At 41.9% G+C, this 17,426-nt stretch overlaps 1 protein-coding gene across 2 annotated transcripts; it reads right to left on the bottom strand.

Annotated features, from left to right (window-relative positions):
• Window positions 1–376: 376 nt before the first annotated feature.
• On the bottom strand, window positions 377–16,044 carry USP1 (ubiquitin specific peptidase 1). 2 transcript variants are annotated; one of them, XM_019531559.1, is made up of 9 exons: window positions 15,912–16,044; window positions 15,546–15,745; window positions 14,034–14,157; window positions 12,484–12,591; window positions 11,800–11,960; window positions 8,730–9,445; window positions 7,696–7,866; window positions 6,033–6,234; window positions 377–2,047 (listed from the first exon to the last, which is right to left on the bottom strand). In XM_019531559.1, exons 2-9 carry the CDS (start codon window positions 15,710–15,712, stop codon window positions 1,309–1,311), a joined length of 2,388 nt encoding a protein of 795 aa, XP_019387104.1. In that variant the 5' UTR covers window positions 15,713–15,745; window positions 15,912–16,044; the 3' UTR covers window positions 377–1,308. The 2 variants fall into 2 exon arrangements, with proteins under 2 accessions (XP_019387104.1, XP_019387105.1); XM_019531560.1 differs by lacking the exon at window positions 15,912–16,044 and adding an exon at window positions 14,794–14,894 and having other exon boundaries at window positions 15,546–15,635.
• Between the last annotated feature and the right edge of the window lie 1,382 nt (window positions 16,045–17,426).

The raw sequence follows: 17,426 nt of genomic DNA, 5'->3' as shown, positions 1-17,426 counted from the left end.
AGGGTGCATGTACACATACATTAATGTGCTTTAGTAAATGTGCATTAACTTTAGTACCTCTATTGTGAGGTACTAGGAGAATGTGCATTAACCTGTCTTAATGCACATTAACTGAAGAGCATGGTTTAAGTGACGCTTAATGCACATTAGGCTAATGTTAATGTGCACTAACTAAAGAGCAGGTTTTTTCAGTGATGATTTAGTGTGCATTAAAATAGTCTGTGCAGACACGCCTGTGCTTAGAAGAGCAGACCTTAGTAACATTAGCTAACAACTCAAAGCAGGAAGGTGATGCAGCACCTATTCAAGCCCTGCAATTCCAAAAGCCATTGATTTCAGTCAACACAACACCTGATCTATTCATCTCAGACAAATGTATGCATATCATTTTTTATTTCATATGTACATTCTTGACAAGGTATCAAGCCACATTTTAGTTTTCTCATACTTAGAACTCATTGAAATATGAGTTAACCAGTTAAAGGAAGAGGATCACAACTAAATTCAAATCCACTCAAACAGATATGCAAATGCAGAGGGCTTTTAAAAAGTACAAAATATTTTATTACACTGCACACAGACAAGCAATTTAAATGGCTTCCCTCATTACAGTATTAAATTGCACATATTTACACAATCTACTTTAAACCTATGCAGTAAAATACACGTTAGTCCAAACGTATCTATTGTTAAGTTCAGCTTTAAAACAACATATCACTCCTTCCAACACACTAAATGAGGTGACAGGACCTCTATTTTTGTGCTTTGAATTTCTCTGAGCAAGAGAGGAGACGAGAGTGTCATCAGGAAGCTATAGCTATGCTGTATGTGCCATATACATATACCCCCAAAGACTATATATGAAATATTGCTTCTCAAGTTATAAAAATACTGATTTTGATGAGCTTCTCTAGTTAATATAAATTTACTCCAGAATGTGAATGCAAATAACTTTTATTTAGTGGGGGGAAAAGCTAATACAAGAAATGTCTGGGAACCAGAGTTGTTCTAAAACCAGTACCACCTTGTATTTTGGACTTTAAGAACTATACAAACCTGTATGCCTAAGAGGCAGTAGCACTAGGCACCAGCATGTAAGGGAGAGTTGAAGTTGTGCATCATGTTTTGTTAATTCAAATTGTCCCACTCAAAACAGAACTAAGAGACCAAAAATAAATGTCATCCAGTAGCTAAAACAAAACAAAAGGAATAAAAAAAACCCTAACTGTTACTTGAAGGTCGTCTTGATGCAAATTATATCAATAGGAGTATGCAAATCTCTAATATTTACATAGGCAAAATACATTATTATTCTACAATTTTCTTATAAAACAGTAAGTAAGGAGTTGATGTGGATGATGAAGTAGGAGAGAGAGTATTCAGAAAGTCTTTTTCCTCTGTAACCTTGACTTCAGAATCATCAAAAAGCAGCCACTTTCCCTCATATTCTTTTAGGCTTTGTAATGCATACAAAGTTTTGCTTTCCAGTCCACTGAAAGCAGTTCCGTTTTGATCACCACGTTCATTATTTCTATCTAGATCCAAGATCCCATTGGTACTGGCAGACCCAGGATTTCTACTTTCCGCAACTGTACTGATGAGCTTCTCTGGGTTAGTGGGTTTGTTGCTATACAGGTCACAATCAGTCTTACTTTTTTGTCCCCCAAGAAGTCCAACTGCTTCCATGTTCTTTTTGTTTAAAACTTTACTTGGCTGGGCGTTTCCATTGACTCTAAAGGAGACTTCACCATCGTCATAATCTTCAGCAACAGCTCTTGCTTCTTCCTCATTCAGTGGTTCTGGCTTAATCATTTCGTGCATTTGGTTGATGAAGAAAGTGCCTTTGTCTAATTCCAGACTATTAAGATCTGTAATTTTAACAGAGGCTGTATAGTGTCCGCTGCTGATTGTAATGCCACTGTGCATTACTACTGCAAATAATCCATAGGTATCGTTGGTTGGTTTTGTGCTCCATTCTTCTAGTGACAATTTAAGAGGTGTCAGTAAAGGAGTATTTATCTTGGACAGTCCACCATAACAATCAAACCTTGGAAAGAAGAACAACAGAATTAGACTACTGCATCAAAACACACAATTTTCCTTTAAGGGAGTTAAAAAAGGGTTTGTATCTTCTTTTGGTTAATCCAATATACAGAAGAGGCACAGGCTTTTTAAAAACCTCTTTAGCTTGTTTTTCAACATTGAGATATCAGGAACATCACCTTTTGGCCTTGCCAAGTTTTACTAAAGAAATGATTGGGAGACTTAAAGTATTTGCATTAATTCTCACAGCTAAGTTGAACATTCAAAGACTTACTTTTTCAAATGCTACTGCTGGCTAACCAAATGTTAAAAACTAAGTTTTAAACAGTGATTATAAATCACAACTTCTCTCAGTTGCTCAGCTTTCACCCTTCTTTTGGGTCTAGTATCTTTCCATGTTTTGTCTCCACTTAGCACCAGAGTGAAAGAAAAGAGCTCAACATCTAATGTATAGAACAAGCAGGGTTTTCTTAGCCTCTTTGCACATCATAGTAGAGACCATAAACCCAAGTTTATGCAAGTTATCTTTAAATTAATACTCCTTTGGAAGCGATTTGAGTAATTACTCTCTTTGTCTTAAGATGGCTCAACTATGCAGAGATGGTAGTTATCTGACCCACAGCAAAAAGACAATAGTCAAAAAACTATTCGATAGATTTCAGAGTTGTTTAGAAAGTATTTAAGCTATTAAGATAAACAAAGCTCTTGGGTTGGAGGCAACAGCTTTTACTAAACCAACTAAATAGTAGCAAAAAAAAAAAAACCCTTTCTTTGCAACCTTTTGGGCACGTGCACCCATCTTCAGGCTGAGGAGAATTCAAAGACTGTAAAAAATCCTCCTAGGTAAAAAAGAAACTTCCACCTTCTACCTACCTGATCAAAAGGTCCACAAGTATTTTACAGGCATTTGTTTCAAAAATTCATCTGTAGGGCAGGCATGATCTCCATTTCACAGAAAAGTTAAATAAGGCCATACAGAAAGCCTTTACAAGATCCAAATAGAAGGCATCTTCCAATTTCTAGACTTACTTTCCAACCACCAGAAAACCCTAAACGCTTAAGTGGAATTAAAACTGAATCACTTGGTTTGAGATCCTGAATTATGTGCACTATTGAATGCCATCCAGTCAACAACAGTTCTGGAGATTTAAGCGGAGTGATAGTTTCATAGCAGGTAGTGTCAGAAGGGACTTGAGCAGATCATCGAGTCCAACCCCCCGCCCTGGGCAGGAAAGAATGCTGGGGTCAACGATCCCGGCGAGGTGATTGTCTAGCCTCCTTTTGAAGACCCCCAGGGTAGGAGCGAGCACCACTTCCCTTGGAAGTTGGTTCCAGAACCTAGCTGCCCTGACCGTGAAGTAGCGCTTCCTGCTGTCTAGCCTGTATCTACCCTCTGCCAGCTTGTGGCCATTATGCCTCGTTACTCCCAGTAGTGCTTGGGGGAGCAGGGACTCTCCCATAGCCTGCTGGTCCCCCTTGGCCAGTTTGTAGATGGCCACCAGATCCCCTCTCAGCCTTCTCCTGTGGAAGCTGAACAGGTTCAGGTCCCGTAGCCTCTCCTCGTAGGGCCTGCTCTGCTGCCCCCTGATCATGCCAGTGGCCCACCGCTGGACCTTCTTGATGCTGTCCACATCCCTCTTGAAGTTCGGCACCCAGAGCTGGACGCAGTACTCCCAACTGTGGCCTGACCAACGTCACAGAGGGGGAGGATCACCTCCTTGGACCTGCTCGTGATGCATCTCTGGCTGCATGACAAGGTGCAATTAGCCTTCTTGACTGTGTCCCCACATTGGCAGCCCATGTTCATCTTGGAGTCTATAATGACTCCAAGATCCTTTTCTGCCTCTGCTGAAAAGGCAGTTCCCCAGCCTGTAGGTATGGTGCTGGTTCTTCCTCCCCAGGTACAACACCTTGCACTTGTCAGTGTTGAATCCCATCCTATTCTCATCGGCCCACCTCTGTAACCTGTCTAGATCTAGTTGCAGCCTGTCTCTCTCCTCCAGCGTGCCTACTTCTCTACACATGGGATACTGAACCAGCAAGAGTTTCTTTTCCATTGCCACATCCCAAAGGAGTTGATGCAGATAGCAAAAGCAGTAACTACTTTTCATTTATAACAGTAACAAGGCTGGAAAGCCAAGCACAGTCTACATATGCTTCAACTTATAAAAACTTCAAAATTGGTCTAAATGGCAGTTAATGCTGCATCAATGAAAATTTCTAAATTATGGATTGGATAGTTTTGAACAACAAGTAACGTTCCAAATGGATCTGCAGTATCATGGCAAGTTTATCCAGATGGGTCCTTCCGTCATTTTGAGGTTATTTCTTTACTGAGATTCGAGTAGCATTTACTGTGACATGCTATGCCCAATTCCTGTCCGTCTTTTCCACTGTTCATATTCTTTTGCTTAGAATATATTGATTCAAAATCCCTAACTTTGGAAGAAAGATGGTGAAATGAGCCACAGTAATATTTACAGTAAAATAAAAAGATTTGTATAGCATGGGAGCAGATCACTAATGCTTAGCAACTGCACTGACACAAATGGTAATAAGTAAGAAGTGCTACACTGGATCAGACCAGCATCCTGCCTCAGGCAGTGGCAGAAGTGGATGCTATACAGGGAGAGCACTGAACCAGATTCTCTCTAAAGCAGTGGTTTTCAACCTGTGGACACCCAGGGGCCTGCAGGTTATGTCCAAGCAGCCTGTGAAAAGTTACTTATGATCAAAGTATATGGATATCTAACACTTATAAAATTCAGAAAGGGTCCGCACCTCCATTAAAAAATTTCCAGAGGGTCCACAAATGAAAAGAGGATGCAAATCACTCCCCTGAAGTGATCTATTCCTTTTCAGTACCCTCCCTGACACCCACCATTCTTAGTTTAGAAATGCCAGAGGAAACATTCTCCAACCATTTGGTATAACAGCCATTAATAGATCTATCCTCCATTAATTTACTCGGTCCTTTTTTAAACCTAGCTATGCTACCTGCTTCTACCATCTCCAGTTAACTAAGCGTTATGCAAAAAAGTACTTGCGCATTAGTTTGAATCTTGTCACCTACTCATTTCAGCAGGTGCCCCCTAGTTCTAGTGTTGCGGGACTTGGTGAACAGTTCCCTGTTCGCTTTGTCCATACCCTTCCTGATGGAGGTCTATCATTGCCTCCTCCCACCCCACTCTCAACTTTTTCCTTTCCAAACTGACTAATCCTAGTGTTTTTTTAGTCTCTCCTGGTATGGCAACTGCCCCAGGCCCCATATCATTTTGGCTGCCCTTCTTTGCACCTTTTTTAATTCTACTACTTCCTTTCTGATGATGTGGGAACCAGAACTGCATGCAGTGTTCAAAAATGTGGGTATACCATGGATTTATAGATGAACTAGTGTCATGTTTTAAAAAGGCAGTTTCAGCTACTACAGCTCCAATGCTTGTCATTTGTAAAATGAATAGAAACTGGTATATTTTCACCAATTTCTCTTTAAATTGTGTTCTGTTCGTTTAGTGACTGAAGCACTACTGTCAGTGGTTGCATACCCAGTTCAGTGCTCTGTGCTTACTGACTCTGAAGTAACTAAACAAAACCTATCCCTAAAGCTGGGCAAACAAGAGTTATTAGTAAATAAACAAAAATAAAGCTTTAAAAATATTTCAAAAAGTGTCAAGCTCTAGACATACAGGAAAATAATAATTATGGCAAGACATAATGAAAATACATCTCCCTGAGGGATATGACAAACAACAACAGTCTCATACTATGAAAACGTTTAGCTCTGTCCTCAACTATGCAACATAAAATACACTAAGTAGTTAAGTAAAAAAACAATTGGTCTGTTTTCACAAGGAGTTCTTCAAAAAGTTAAATTCAGTAAGTCTTCAGTTATTTAAAATATTAAATACTGGCATCTGTTTTGACAAGGTTTCTCTTTGAGAGAAGCACTATTCCTCTGTTTCTTAATATGGTTTATCTGCAATACTCACTCTAAGCCACTAGCAGCAAAGCACTTCAAATGAATTGTTATTACTTCAGGCATTTTATCAAATAGAAGACTGCGTTCGGCTTCTGTGTAATGATGGCAGTTCTCACAGAAATATTTATCCTCTCCCACAATCCTCTCCACTGATGCAAACTGTGAAATTGCCCATTTTAGGGTCTTCATTTCTGTTTTTGGCTCTGGAGAAACTACAAAAGAAAATTGACATCCAAAGATACATACTTATTTACAATGCTAATGCCTCCCACCAGGATTTTAAGAACAGGACTGCAAAAGTTAAAGACACTTCTGAGAATCATATCAAAAAGTATTAATATGCACCAAATAGACTAAGCAAAAGGATTTGCTTATTTCAGTTTTCCCTGATTTGGGGAAATGTTAAAATAAGAAAAATACCATTTATCATATTGAATACTTTAAACTGGAAAACAAGTTTATTTAAAGCTGAAACAAAAGCAACATACAATGTTCATATCAATTGAATCACATTCTGTTCTCAGATACATGTAACATCGACGTATCTGGAAATTATGCATGGGTATCTGACAGCAGAACTTAAGTTATTTTACAAAGTAGGGTTTTAAAACAAACAAACAAAACCCAAAAAAACTCCACCAGCAAGTTATTCGTTGCATATTACTTTAAAAATCAGTTTCGTTTTCCTTTTAATAAAAGCTTCAGTGAGAGTGTCAAAGACAAGATCAGCCTTTCTCTGTTAAAAATGGAATTGCAAGTTGGCTGTCTTGCTCTTCTGTGAAACAGGAAAGACTAATAAAAACGTCTTCCTAAAACTATGCAAGTGGAAGTTAAAACTATCTTTCTTTTAAGAACATATATATTTAAGGCTCTAGTTATATTTTTTTAAATCTGTGAAATAAGCTTGATGCATTTATCTATCAAGATCAGGTGTTTTAGCTACATATAAAATAAGTATATATCACTAATACTTCTGTGGTCCTGTATGGCTGTTTTACAAGAGACACTAACATTAATTTCTAGATAAACGTTTACACGCAAGGTATTTAAGAGAACACACTACAAAGCCCATCACCACCACCACCAAAAACTAATCAAATTTCTGATTTCTTTTGTCAGAGTGCCCTGAATTTTTCAGCAGGCGCATCACTTTTTTTCCCTCTGTTGTTTATAAGGATCTCAGCAAGAGAAAGGGCAAGCTCGGACTAAATGGCCCAAGACAAGGAATGAAATTGTGTATATAAAATAAGTCCCCTTAGCTGTGCAAAATAAACAAGGTGGGAGGGAGAAAAAGAAGAAAAATAGCCCTCTAATCTTTTACTCTTGGCTGCTACCTATAGATGGTAGTATATAGGTTTTCTAAATATAGATGCTATTTTCAAATTGACAGCATTCATTCAAGTGAATAAAAGACAGCAAGCAACTTGATGTACATCCTGACACTCATGTAACTTTTTAATACTTTACAGTCACCCATGTTATCACAGCTGTTTTCCCTGTTGAGAGAGAATCATGATGATACTATAGTCATTGGCCTGTATTTTTATAACAAAAAACATTTCTTCCAATATCCTTATTATTAGATTTATATGCTAAAAAGACACAATCCTCCCTACCCCTCCTAATCTAGGTACTGAACCAGATGCACACATTTGAATCCCTTTATTACTTACTTTCAGAACTTTCATCGGTTTTAGAAAGTTCATCTTCTTGCACAGGCACACTTATGTCCTGAAAGTCTTCTCTTCTCTCAGTAAAGCATTCACACTCCAAACATCGTGTTCTCAACACCAGTTTACCTTGGAAGAGTTTCTCCACTAATTCATAAACAGCTAGCTCTGCACCTAAAGAAAGTTACATAACATATTCTTTGTCTTAGTATAAGAAATTCTGTATTCAGACAAGAACATAAGAAGGGCAGTTACGGGTATTTCTTCCTGGACGGTCACTATATACAACATGCATGGTATCACAGTTTCAGAGTCAAATATGTGTATTATTGCATATCAGTAGAAATGTGATAGCTGTTCAGTACTGAATAAGGCATTACTTGAAAATCCTTGTCTCAATGTGGTTCTGCTCAAATTTTGCAAATTGTTTTAAAACTAGGTTTTGGTTTTATCCTTTAATACTGAATCCCATCCTGAATAATTTCTTTTAAATCATTAATATACTGTCAATGCCAGCATTAAACAAATTGCTAATAGGTCTCTTTCCAGGACCCCAACATCTTTGACTTTAAGTCTGCAATTCCATAATCTATTCTCGTGGTTCTCAATTTTTAGCCTCAGGGCACCCCCCCCTCAGAGAATGCCAGTTCTTACCTTTCACTCATTGTTTGACTATGGAAAAATAGTAAAGCAATTCCTCTGTTGTAATGAACTCAGCAAGACTACAGCAGGTCAGAATATTCTTGACAACATGGATTCCTATTTAAATGCTCTGGGTTTACTTTGTGTATTGTGTAGATGTTTGCACACCTAAAGTGCTAATTTTTGGGGTGCCTCAAAAACACCCTTAGAAGACTCAACAGTCCTCTGGCTAAGAATCACTGCTCTATTCTGTACACCAGCAGTGGCAAACTTGTCCAGCCCCACTACAAGCCAGATCCAGACCATGGGAGTTTTTCCCGAAGGCTGGATCCAGACCCACCTCTGGCAGTCAGGCAAGTGACACTCTATTTAAGTCTTACACGATTTTTACAAACCTTCACTTTTTATTGCTTTCTCAGTCCCTTTTTGACCAGCACTTTCCAGAGAGACAGGCTCACAATATTCTTCTTTTATATAGTTACCATTTTCACACCTCACAGATGCCTCTTTAAGTCCACCAACATCAGTTTCTTTCTTCTGGTCTTTGGATGCCAAGTTTGTTGTTAACTTTCCCAAAGTACAGAATTTGGACAGAATGCTGGGCTGTTTTCCTGAAGATTTTAACCAGTTTATTTTAACTCGTGACTTCTTCTGGGTTGGCTTTGCAGTCTCATTTTCAACACAGCACTTAGCAATGGCATCTGTTTGGGGTTCTAGTTTTTCCCCTGTTGCTTTCCTCTTTGACCTGGTTTGTCTCTGATTTTCCTCTACTGCATTTTGCTCCTTTGATACTTTAGATTTTTTCTTTGCATTCCCACCCTCAGTTTCACTTTTCCTTTTCCCATTTCCTTTGAGTAGCTTGTCCTCATATTCCTCTGCAATGTGAGCACTTGGCATATTGTCATCATCCTCACCAGGGCTGTTTGTGCCATTGCTTTCAATACTTTGATTAGGCTTTTCCTCCAGTTGTGCTACAGACTCTTCTAGTGGCATATTTTTCAACTCTTCCTTCTTCAAACGCTGACAAGTTTCCTGGATGTTACCTAAGATACACTGCAATACTTCCTGGGCATCATGTTGCAAGTACCCTTCATACATAGGGTTCAGCTCTCTATAAAAAGGAAAAAAAAAGATAAGTACTTGTTTATAAAATTATACACATACTGGCTCACGTGGCCAGCTAGTCGTACAACCAAAATTCCTATACAAAAGTGATTGCATGTGTATCTGGCAAGAGGAACACTCCATAAGACAGGGTGGAGGAGGCAACATTCAACAAAAAGGACAGATTTAAAGTTTTTTAGGAACTGGCTAACTTTTAGTAGCTCTAATCATCTTAGAAGGACAACAGCAATAAAAACAGACAACTGATACAGGTATATTTTGGTGAATTTTTCCTGTTGTCAGAGATTCATGAGCATAACGATACATTACAAACATACAAACCTCAATATTATGCAATAAGTATTTATGAACATTTTACAGGTGAGAAAATTAAAGCCAAGAAAAGATGATCCATCTTATCCAGTATTTTACTCTGGATCTACTCCTGACTGTCACCACAGGGCCCTAATTCCCCACATCCACTGATAGACACTGCTACATAGTAATAGAAAAACTACCACACGATCCATGTCAAGATATATTTTCAACAAACACTATCACTTCACCTCAGTTATTAAACAACAGCTATTTCCACAATGTACAAAGAGCTAGGCACAGTGTTAAAATTCATGGAACAGAAACAAAACAAGAAAAAACTAAATATGCAGCAGCTAAGAATATTTACAAAGCAGATGATGGCAATCATGGATTTTGCCTTTACCAGAGGCAGGTTTCTTATTTTACTGGAGCAGCCCAGATTTTGCAGTTTTGGGACGAGCCCTCTGCAGGGGGCTGGGAGGGAGCAGGAGGAAGGTAGTCAGGCAGGGGCTGTAATGTGTATGTACCTGCACATGGCTGCAGGCAGCCTGAAGAGCAGCTCCTGCAGGTAAGTGGAATGGGGGGGGAAACTTAGCCCCCTGTAGGGAAGGGAGGGAGGGAGTCAGGCAGAGTGGGGGCTGAGGCCACAACACACAGCTACAGGGCCCTAGCAGAAAGTGTGATGGGGCTATGGACAGCTCATTGGCAGGGGGGGGGGTCAACACAGCAGGCCTGGCTCCTGACTGCAACATGCACTCCCTTTAGGGCAGGGGAAACCTGCACCTAGGGTGGCCATCATAGGAGGACAGGCTGGTTGTCCTCTAATACAAAAATGGACGTCTTTATGTCCTCTATTTTTCTCTTGAAGAAGAAAAATAGAAGACATAAAGGTGTCGGGTTTCATATCAAAAGAAGACAGAGTAGCAGATGTCCCCTATGATGGCCAGCCTACCTGTGCCCCCCCAAATCTGTGCGCAGGACAGGAGCACTGCAGGCTCAGGCTTTCCGCCCTGCTGCCCTTCCCCAGCACCTCCACAGCCTAGTGGGTGCAACCTGCTGCGGCATGGAACAGCGGAGCCACGCAGAAGCTGTCTGCCACTGCAAGCTCCATGCCGGCCTGGCAACACATCCCCTACATGTGACAGATTTGCGGGATTGCAGCCCCGTGCAAACCTGCACTACCACCCCCCGCTGAAGCCACAGCCCGCCCCCCATGCAGATCTGAGTGACACGGGTCCCCCGCTGCCCCCAGGAGTGCACACTGCAGCAAGCAGCTGCCCTCCCCTGTCTGAGACTGCAGCAGGAAGGCATCAGGGGGGAGCAGTGCTCTGCTCTGCCACAGCAGCTGCTACCTCCTGCTGGGGGCTGGGAGAATGAGAGGCATAAGCAGGGCCAGAGGGGGGCGGTGAGTGAGAAGCACCAGCAGGGCAGCTGTGGGGGGCCTTTAATTTTATAGTCATGGATTTTAGGGTTTTTAAATCAGAGAATTTGCAATGTATTTTAAAATCGGAGAAAGCCAGGATCCCTGGTTATAACTTAATGGCCCACTCACAAACTCAAATCTTGGAAGATGCTGGGCCCCATGGACCTTAAATCAGCAGAGCACTTAAATAATACTTGACAATAAATATGAGTAGTCCTACTTATATCAGTGAGAATACTTTAGGCTACAAAATTAGCATCTGTCAAAGTCCTTTGCTAGATATGTGCCTCAGTAATCAGAACCTTTTCATGGTCATACCCTCCGACTTGGTCTCAGACTTTGGTACCATAAAGATGAACCACAAACAAGGGAGCCATTCTCTCCTGGTCTTGCCACTTCATTGCCCTACTGAAATTGACTGGAATTATATCCTTTTCCATATGTAACTGCTCTCACAGAGCAGAATGCTTGCTACAAAATGATGTAGCCTCTTCTACAAAATATGGAAAAGCCCAGAAATTAAGTCTCAAATTTAAGAATACCTACCCACAAAACTTTTAGAGATCACAATATACAACTATAAAAAATTTCAGTAAACGTTTCTGACATTTCATTTATACCTAAGTGTATTTAGTAGCCTTCTTGGCTGAGTAGCAAGTTCATCCGTGTATTTTTCTGGATTTAAGAGAAAGCTGGCCTGAAGCTGTTCAACTGAAAGAATCAAGGAGTGCAAACTGCAGATCAGTTCACAACTTGCCCTTGAATCATCTTTACAGTTTCCCTGTGAAAACATAAAAGAAAATATTTGAATTTTCGCTTCTGAACACAGTGAGCTTTCTTCCCTTCCTCCTTGTTGTCTCTTTTCTGATCATCATTGCCAGAAGGGTAAAAGCAGATGCTTCTAAGACTAAATACATTGTTCTTTTGCCTGAAAGAAAGAAATATGAACAATAAGATGTTTTCACCTGATATTCTATTACCCCCCAAACTACCAACAACATTTCCATCTAGTTAAAAAAAGAATCCTAGGTTAAGTTATTGCACCATGAGAAAAGTGAGTGATGAGACATCTTGATTTTCAAGAAAGTGAAATCCTTGCTTATAAAACCTTCAAGATACAAGGTTGGTGGGTAGCATCTAAATAATTCAACTATATTCTTTCATTCAACAAGAGGTAAAGAAAACACTTTACTATGCACAGCATGAGAAAAGATGACATCTTACCTTATGGAACATGTGGTTACTTACACAATTAGAAGAAAATAAATATTTAATGATAGGTATAGTAATGCACATATACTCACCTTTTCTGATTTTTGCTCTCCTTCATCCTTTAAAATTTCTTTCTTCTTTGAAACAATATTAAATAAATGTTTCACTCCAGATTTAAAGCCAGGGCAAAAATATAACACCTATCAGCAACAATTTAAAACAAGAAAAGAATATGAGGTGAGCAGAAGTTGCACCAGGCCATGTCAATAACCAAAATGTGTTTCTGCTTCTCCCAAGGTGGCATAACAAACAAGGATGCAGATTTCCATGGGCCAGTGCATACAAATAAGGGTAGAGGAGAGAACACTTTATACACCTTTTATTAATGTAACAGTGACATTAAAAATTGATGCACAACAGTATGGAACTCCTACCCAGGTATCTGTGTAAATCATGTAAACTCTCAAACATTAATGAATTTATCCTTCCAACATCCCTGCAGGTAAGTAAAGGAAGAACATCAGTCAACTGTTTAAACCAGCATCATCCTTCAAAAGTAATATTTTTCACTGCCATTCAGCATACATTTACCAAAATGCATAACTGCATTAAATAGTTCAGGGGTGTAGGTTGTAGCTGTGCTGGTCTAAGGACATAGGCAGACAAGATTCTTTGCAATGGTCTAATAAAAGATATCAGATTCATGCAAAGAACCTTGTCTGCCTTAAGTACTTCAGCTTTTTTTTAGGAAGTATTCTTACTTTTGAAGAGCTTACTTTTAAATTCTTAAATATTTATGTTTTTCTTTGCTAAAGCATGGGAGCAAGTTTAAAAAGTGTTATGAGTATATTTTCCAAAGGAATAAGTGGCCAACCCCACTAAGTTTAAAATTAATTAGGAGTTGGACACCTGATTCTTTGGGCACTTTTGAAAAATCTCACCTCTAACACTTTAGATTTGTCCCATAGCTTTAGCAAAGGCATATAAATATTCAGAAATCCAAAGTGAAGCTTTCCGCTACAGCTGCATGTTTAGAGACACAGGAAATGTTGTGGTTTCAGATTCTTTAATGAAAATGAAAAACCAATTATAAAAAAGTTTTGTTTGCTTTCCATTATTTATGTCATTAGTTCCACTTTACTAAATTTGAGTAATGAAATTACTAGTTTCAGTTTCAGGGTCTTGTGAATTAGATGGACTGCTTTCTGCAAGACTGGTAATGCACAATTGCAAACAGAATCAAATAGTAGTTTTTTTGGGTTTTTTTTAATTCTGCACATTGATAAAGTTTGTAAAGCAAAGGAATATGCAGTAGACTGGAAGAAAAAAAACCCAAAGCCTTATAAATTCCAGTAAACACGTACATGGGCCAGTCCACCCAGTAAAGAAGAAACGTAGTGTAATCAAAGAATTGGCATGGCCAATTCACAGAGGAAGTGGTTTGGGGCAAAATAGTTAATCCTTACAAAACTTCCCACGTGATCCTTAGTAGCGAGAGATGCACCATATCCATAACCTATGGTGCAGAGAGGTGCAATCTCATTTTTATCCATTATATAATGGGAGTTCCTCCTCTATACACTCTGGTCACACTACAAATCTACTATTCAGATCTCTTTTCCAGTTTCTAAAACAAACTCACCTGAAGTATGCTGTTAAGATAACAAGTGTTGCCAAGATTATTCAGCCCCACAAAAGGCAACATGTTGTCTTTTTTCTCACAGCTAATGGGTGAAGGTGGTTGTGCTGCAGGAACAACCTGATCACTATTGAAGAGATAAGAAAGTGTATAAAAACTTGCAAAAATATTTCATCCTAAAACATATTCCTCTTGCTCTCTGCCACCTTATTAGCTTCTTTCAATAGTTTCACTTTCTGTTTAAAACACTTGCACTAACTTGTGTATATTAATTTTTGTACATTGTCAACAAACCACAGATGGTACCAAAGTGATTACTTTCTAAGTTGTCAATGGATACAAATACGTTGCATGCTCGAGGAAAGACATATTCAATAGACACTACTTTCTAGGACTATATACAAGTTTTACAGTAAAGGTAGTCAAGGACAGATCTATATTTACCAGACTGTTATCAGGAGGCTGGTTTCCTTTCAATCAACATGAACATCTAAGGAGAGCTTTTCTAGGTTTAGCTTGTTCATAGTTACTACAGCACTGAAAAGACTGCCATGTGCTTTCTATTCTTGCCCCCACTCAACTCCCATGACAAAATTCCTGAAAATAAACTATAGAAAGACTCAACCCACCGTGGAGAAAACCAAAAATGAGTCTGGACACATTAGACTTGTAACATATTGTATTGAGGTAATGTAACCTTAATTTTAAGTAACCATCAGTGCATTTATACTTTAACATGCTTGATTAGTTCTCCTTTACTCACCTAGCCCTAGTCACTATCTGCAAGGAAGTGAGTTGGTAGCCTCCTTTTAGGGTTGACACACATTGGTGGCATGTAATGAAGCAGTACCGCAACTCCCACTGCTTGTACATGTATTAGAAATAGGACATTAGAACCCTGGCATTTTCCTGAGCACGATTCACTTCATTTTGAAAAAGAGCTTTTGGTTTTGCAAAAGCATACAGTCACCTTCCTATTTGGGTCACCGGGTGCGTAAATCTGAGGTGCCGCCACCTGTTAACTCAGGTTAGCAACTGCACCCTCCGCAAGAGAATGAAAAAAAAAAAACAAACCAATTCACCCAAGGGGCGGAGGAAACATTCATGGCAGATGTGAACTCGGCCTTAGGGCCCATGCGTCCGGGTCAGTTTGGTTGCATTCAGCTGGCTCATGCAACCCTTATCAGGTGCTTGGAGAAGTTTGCCCAGGCTGCCTGAAGCGGGGTGGGGAGGGCAATTTTGCACCTGCCTGGATGCAAACAGTCCAGGCATGGAGACACCTGGCCCTTCCCGCCTACTAAATCTCGTAGATTGCAAGGGTCAGACGGGACCTTGTAGATTGAGTCCAACCCCACTGTGCTAGGCAGGAAAGCAGGGTGAGGTCAGATACCCCCCGCCAGGTGCCTGTCTAATCTTTTCTCGAGCAGGTCCTGCTCTGCCATAGGGGCTCAGGGCTCCCAGGAAAATAAAGTATGCACAAGACAGGTCTGCACTGGATAGCGGTGGGTTACCTACATTTCTGCGCCCCGGCCGTACTCGCACCCTGCGTGCTCATGGTCCGGTGGCGCCTCCGTGAAGTCCAGGGCTCTTTTCGCCTCCTTTTTTTGGAAGAGCTTCAGGGACAGCCGGTTCTTCTTAGACGGGCTCCCTCTTGCCGGCTCGCTGGGCAGCACCCCGGGCATCTTCCCTGGCTGGCGGGGCGAGGCGGGTAGCGCCTGTCAAACGCGCACAAGAGCACGTGGGCGGGCGAGCGCGGGATCCCCCCACGAAGTGGGGGAGACTCTGTGACGTGGGCTGACGTCACCGCCCCGCACGGGACAGCCCCCCCTCCCGGAACTCAGCGCCCACCGCCCCGGGGCAGGGCGGTCCCCGCATCCTCACCCGCTACATCCTCGCGGGACACCGCGAGCGGCCACGCACCCCCGCCCAGTTGCTATGGAGACAGCGGGACACCCCACTCCCGCGCTCCCCACCACGGGGAACTTGGCGCGTTTTCCCCAGCGCCAGGACCCGCCCCCGTGGGTCCTCCCGGGGCGCGGCCGCCCCTCCCGAACGCCGGCGCGGAAATGCCGTCGGGGCCCTAGACGCCAGCCGGGGAGAGGCTGCGCGCCCTCCGCCGAGTTTCGGTCCAGCCTGGAAGCTCCTGGAGGGCCCCACGGGGGGATTCCAGGTGCCACCCTCGAGTGCCCAGGAGTCAGGCAGTACCCTGGGCAGCCCGCGGGGTCCTGAGAGGTCGAGCGCGGGCGGCTGTAGAGCGCCGGGGCCTCGGGGGGAGGGGCAGGTGAAACTGTCGGGGAGGGCTCGACGGAGCCCCGCCTCCGCCAATCTGGGCGCGGGAAGCTCAGCCAATCAGGCGCTTGCTAGGGCTGAGCGTTCTGCGGGCGCTGTTCAAATGGCCGCGGGTAACTGCTGGCGGGTGGGGTTATGGTGTGTGTGTTTTCTCCTTTCTTTGTATGGTTGTGTTGTTCCTGCCACAACCCTCCTTGTTTGCATCTCGTCATGAATAAAGTTGCGTACGTTTGCATGTTCTCCTTCACTTCGGCCCCCCAAAATCTAGACTCGGACACAACCGGGCTCATGAGGCCTGCAGCTGGGCTGAGGCGCAGGCCATGGTGGGGAATGGAAAAATACAGGCTACCAAGCGAGCCTGGCCCGTGCCCGCTAGGTGGTGCCCGCACCGTTCGGTTACGAGCAGCCCTCGGGCCTGTCCCTAGCTCACTTCCCTGAGCCCGACCTCGCGCTCTTCCAAAAACAGGGATCGTGTCTCGCTGTTTCCTGTGGTTTTCCTTCGAAGCTCGCACACCGCACAAAAATACTCCCTTTTCTCACAGCTGAAGCGAGCTCAAAACATTTGCTAGGAGCAAGACCACCTCAGCCATTTAGTTCCCTGTTGATCAGTAGCGATCCAGGCATTGTTGATCTAAATTGCAGTGGAACGCTGAAGGGCCAGTGCAATTTTGAGGGACAAAGCCAGTTTTCACTCAAGCCTCAAAATGGGCCTCCTGTTCATCTCATTTGCTCTCGTTCGACTAACTTGCACTCATTCAACTAACGGCCAAGGGTTTTTGTAAAGATACGGCCACGAAACTCATAATAATAAAGCTCCTAGGGTATCACTGAGGCACCGAAGATGTCCACTCTCCCAAAGGGAAAGGACCAAAGATACTTGGCAGGAAGCATGCTCTCACTCCCTCTCTCAAGGCCTTTCACATTAGAAGTGACAAAGGGCCCATGAACTATTTACCCCATTTGCTTTTGGCCTCTAAAGTCAAACTGTGAGACGTTACTAACATTCGATTTGGTTTTAAAAATCTTCAAAATGTTTAGGTTTGTTGTAGTCGTGGCCTGGTGTTCAGAAAGGTTTGATTTGACACTTATGGAAATAGAATCGCTGAA

This window comes from Crocodylus porosus, unplaced genomic scaffold (genome assembly GCF_001723895.1).
Source record: "Crocodylus porosus isolate Cpor-Errol unplaced genomic scaffold, CroPor_comp1, whole genome shotgun sequence".
NCBI classification, from domain to species: Eukaryota; Metazoa; Chordata; order Crocodylia; family Crocodylidae; genus Crocodylus; species Crocodylus porosus.
The sequence above is the reverse complement of the archived record's forward strand: the minus strand, read 5'-3'. Positions and strand labels throughout refer to the sequence as shown.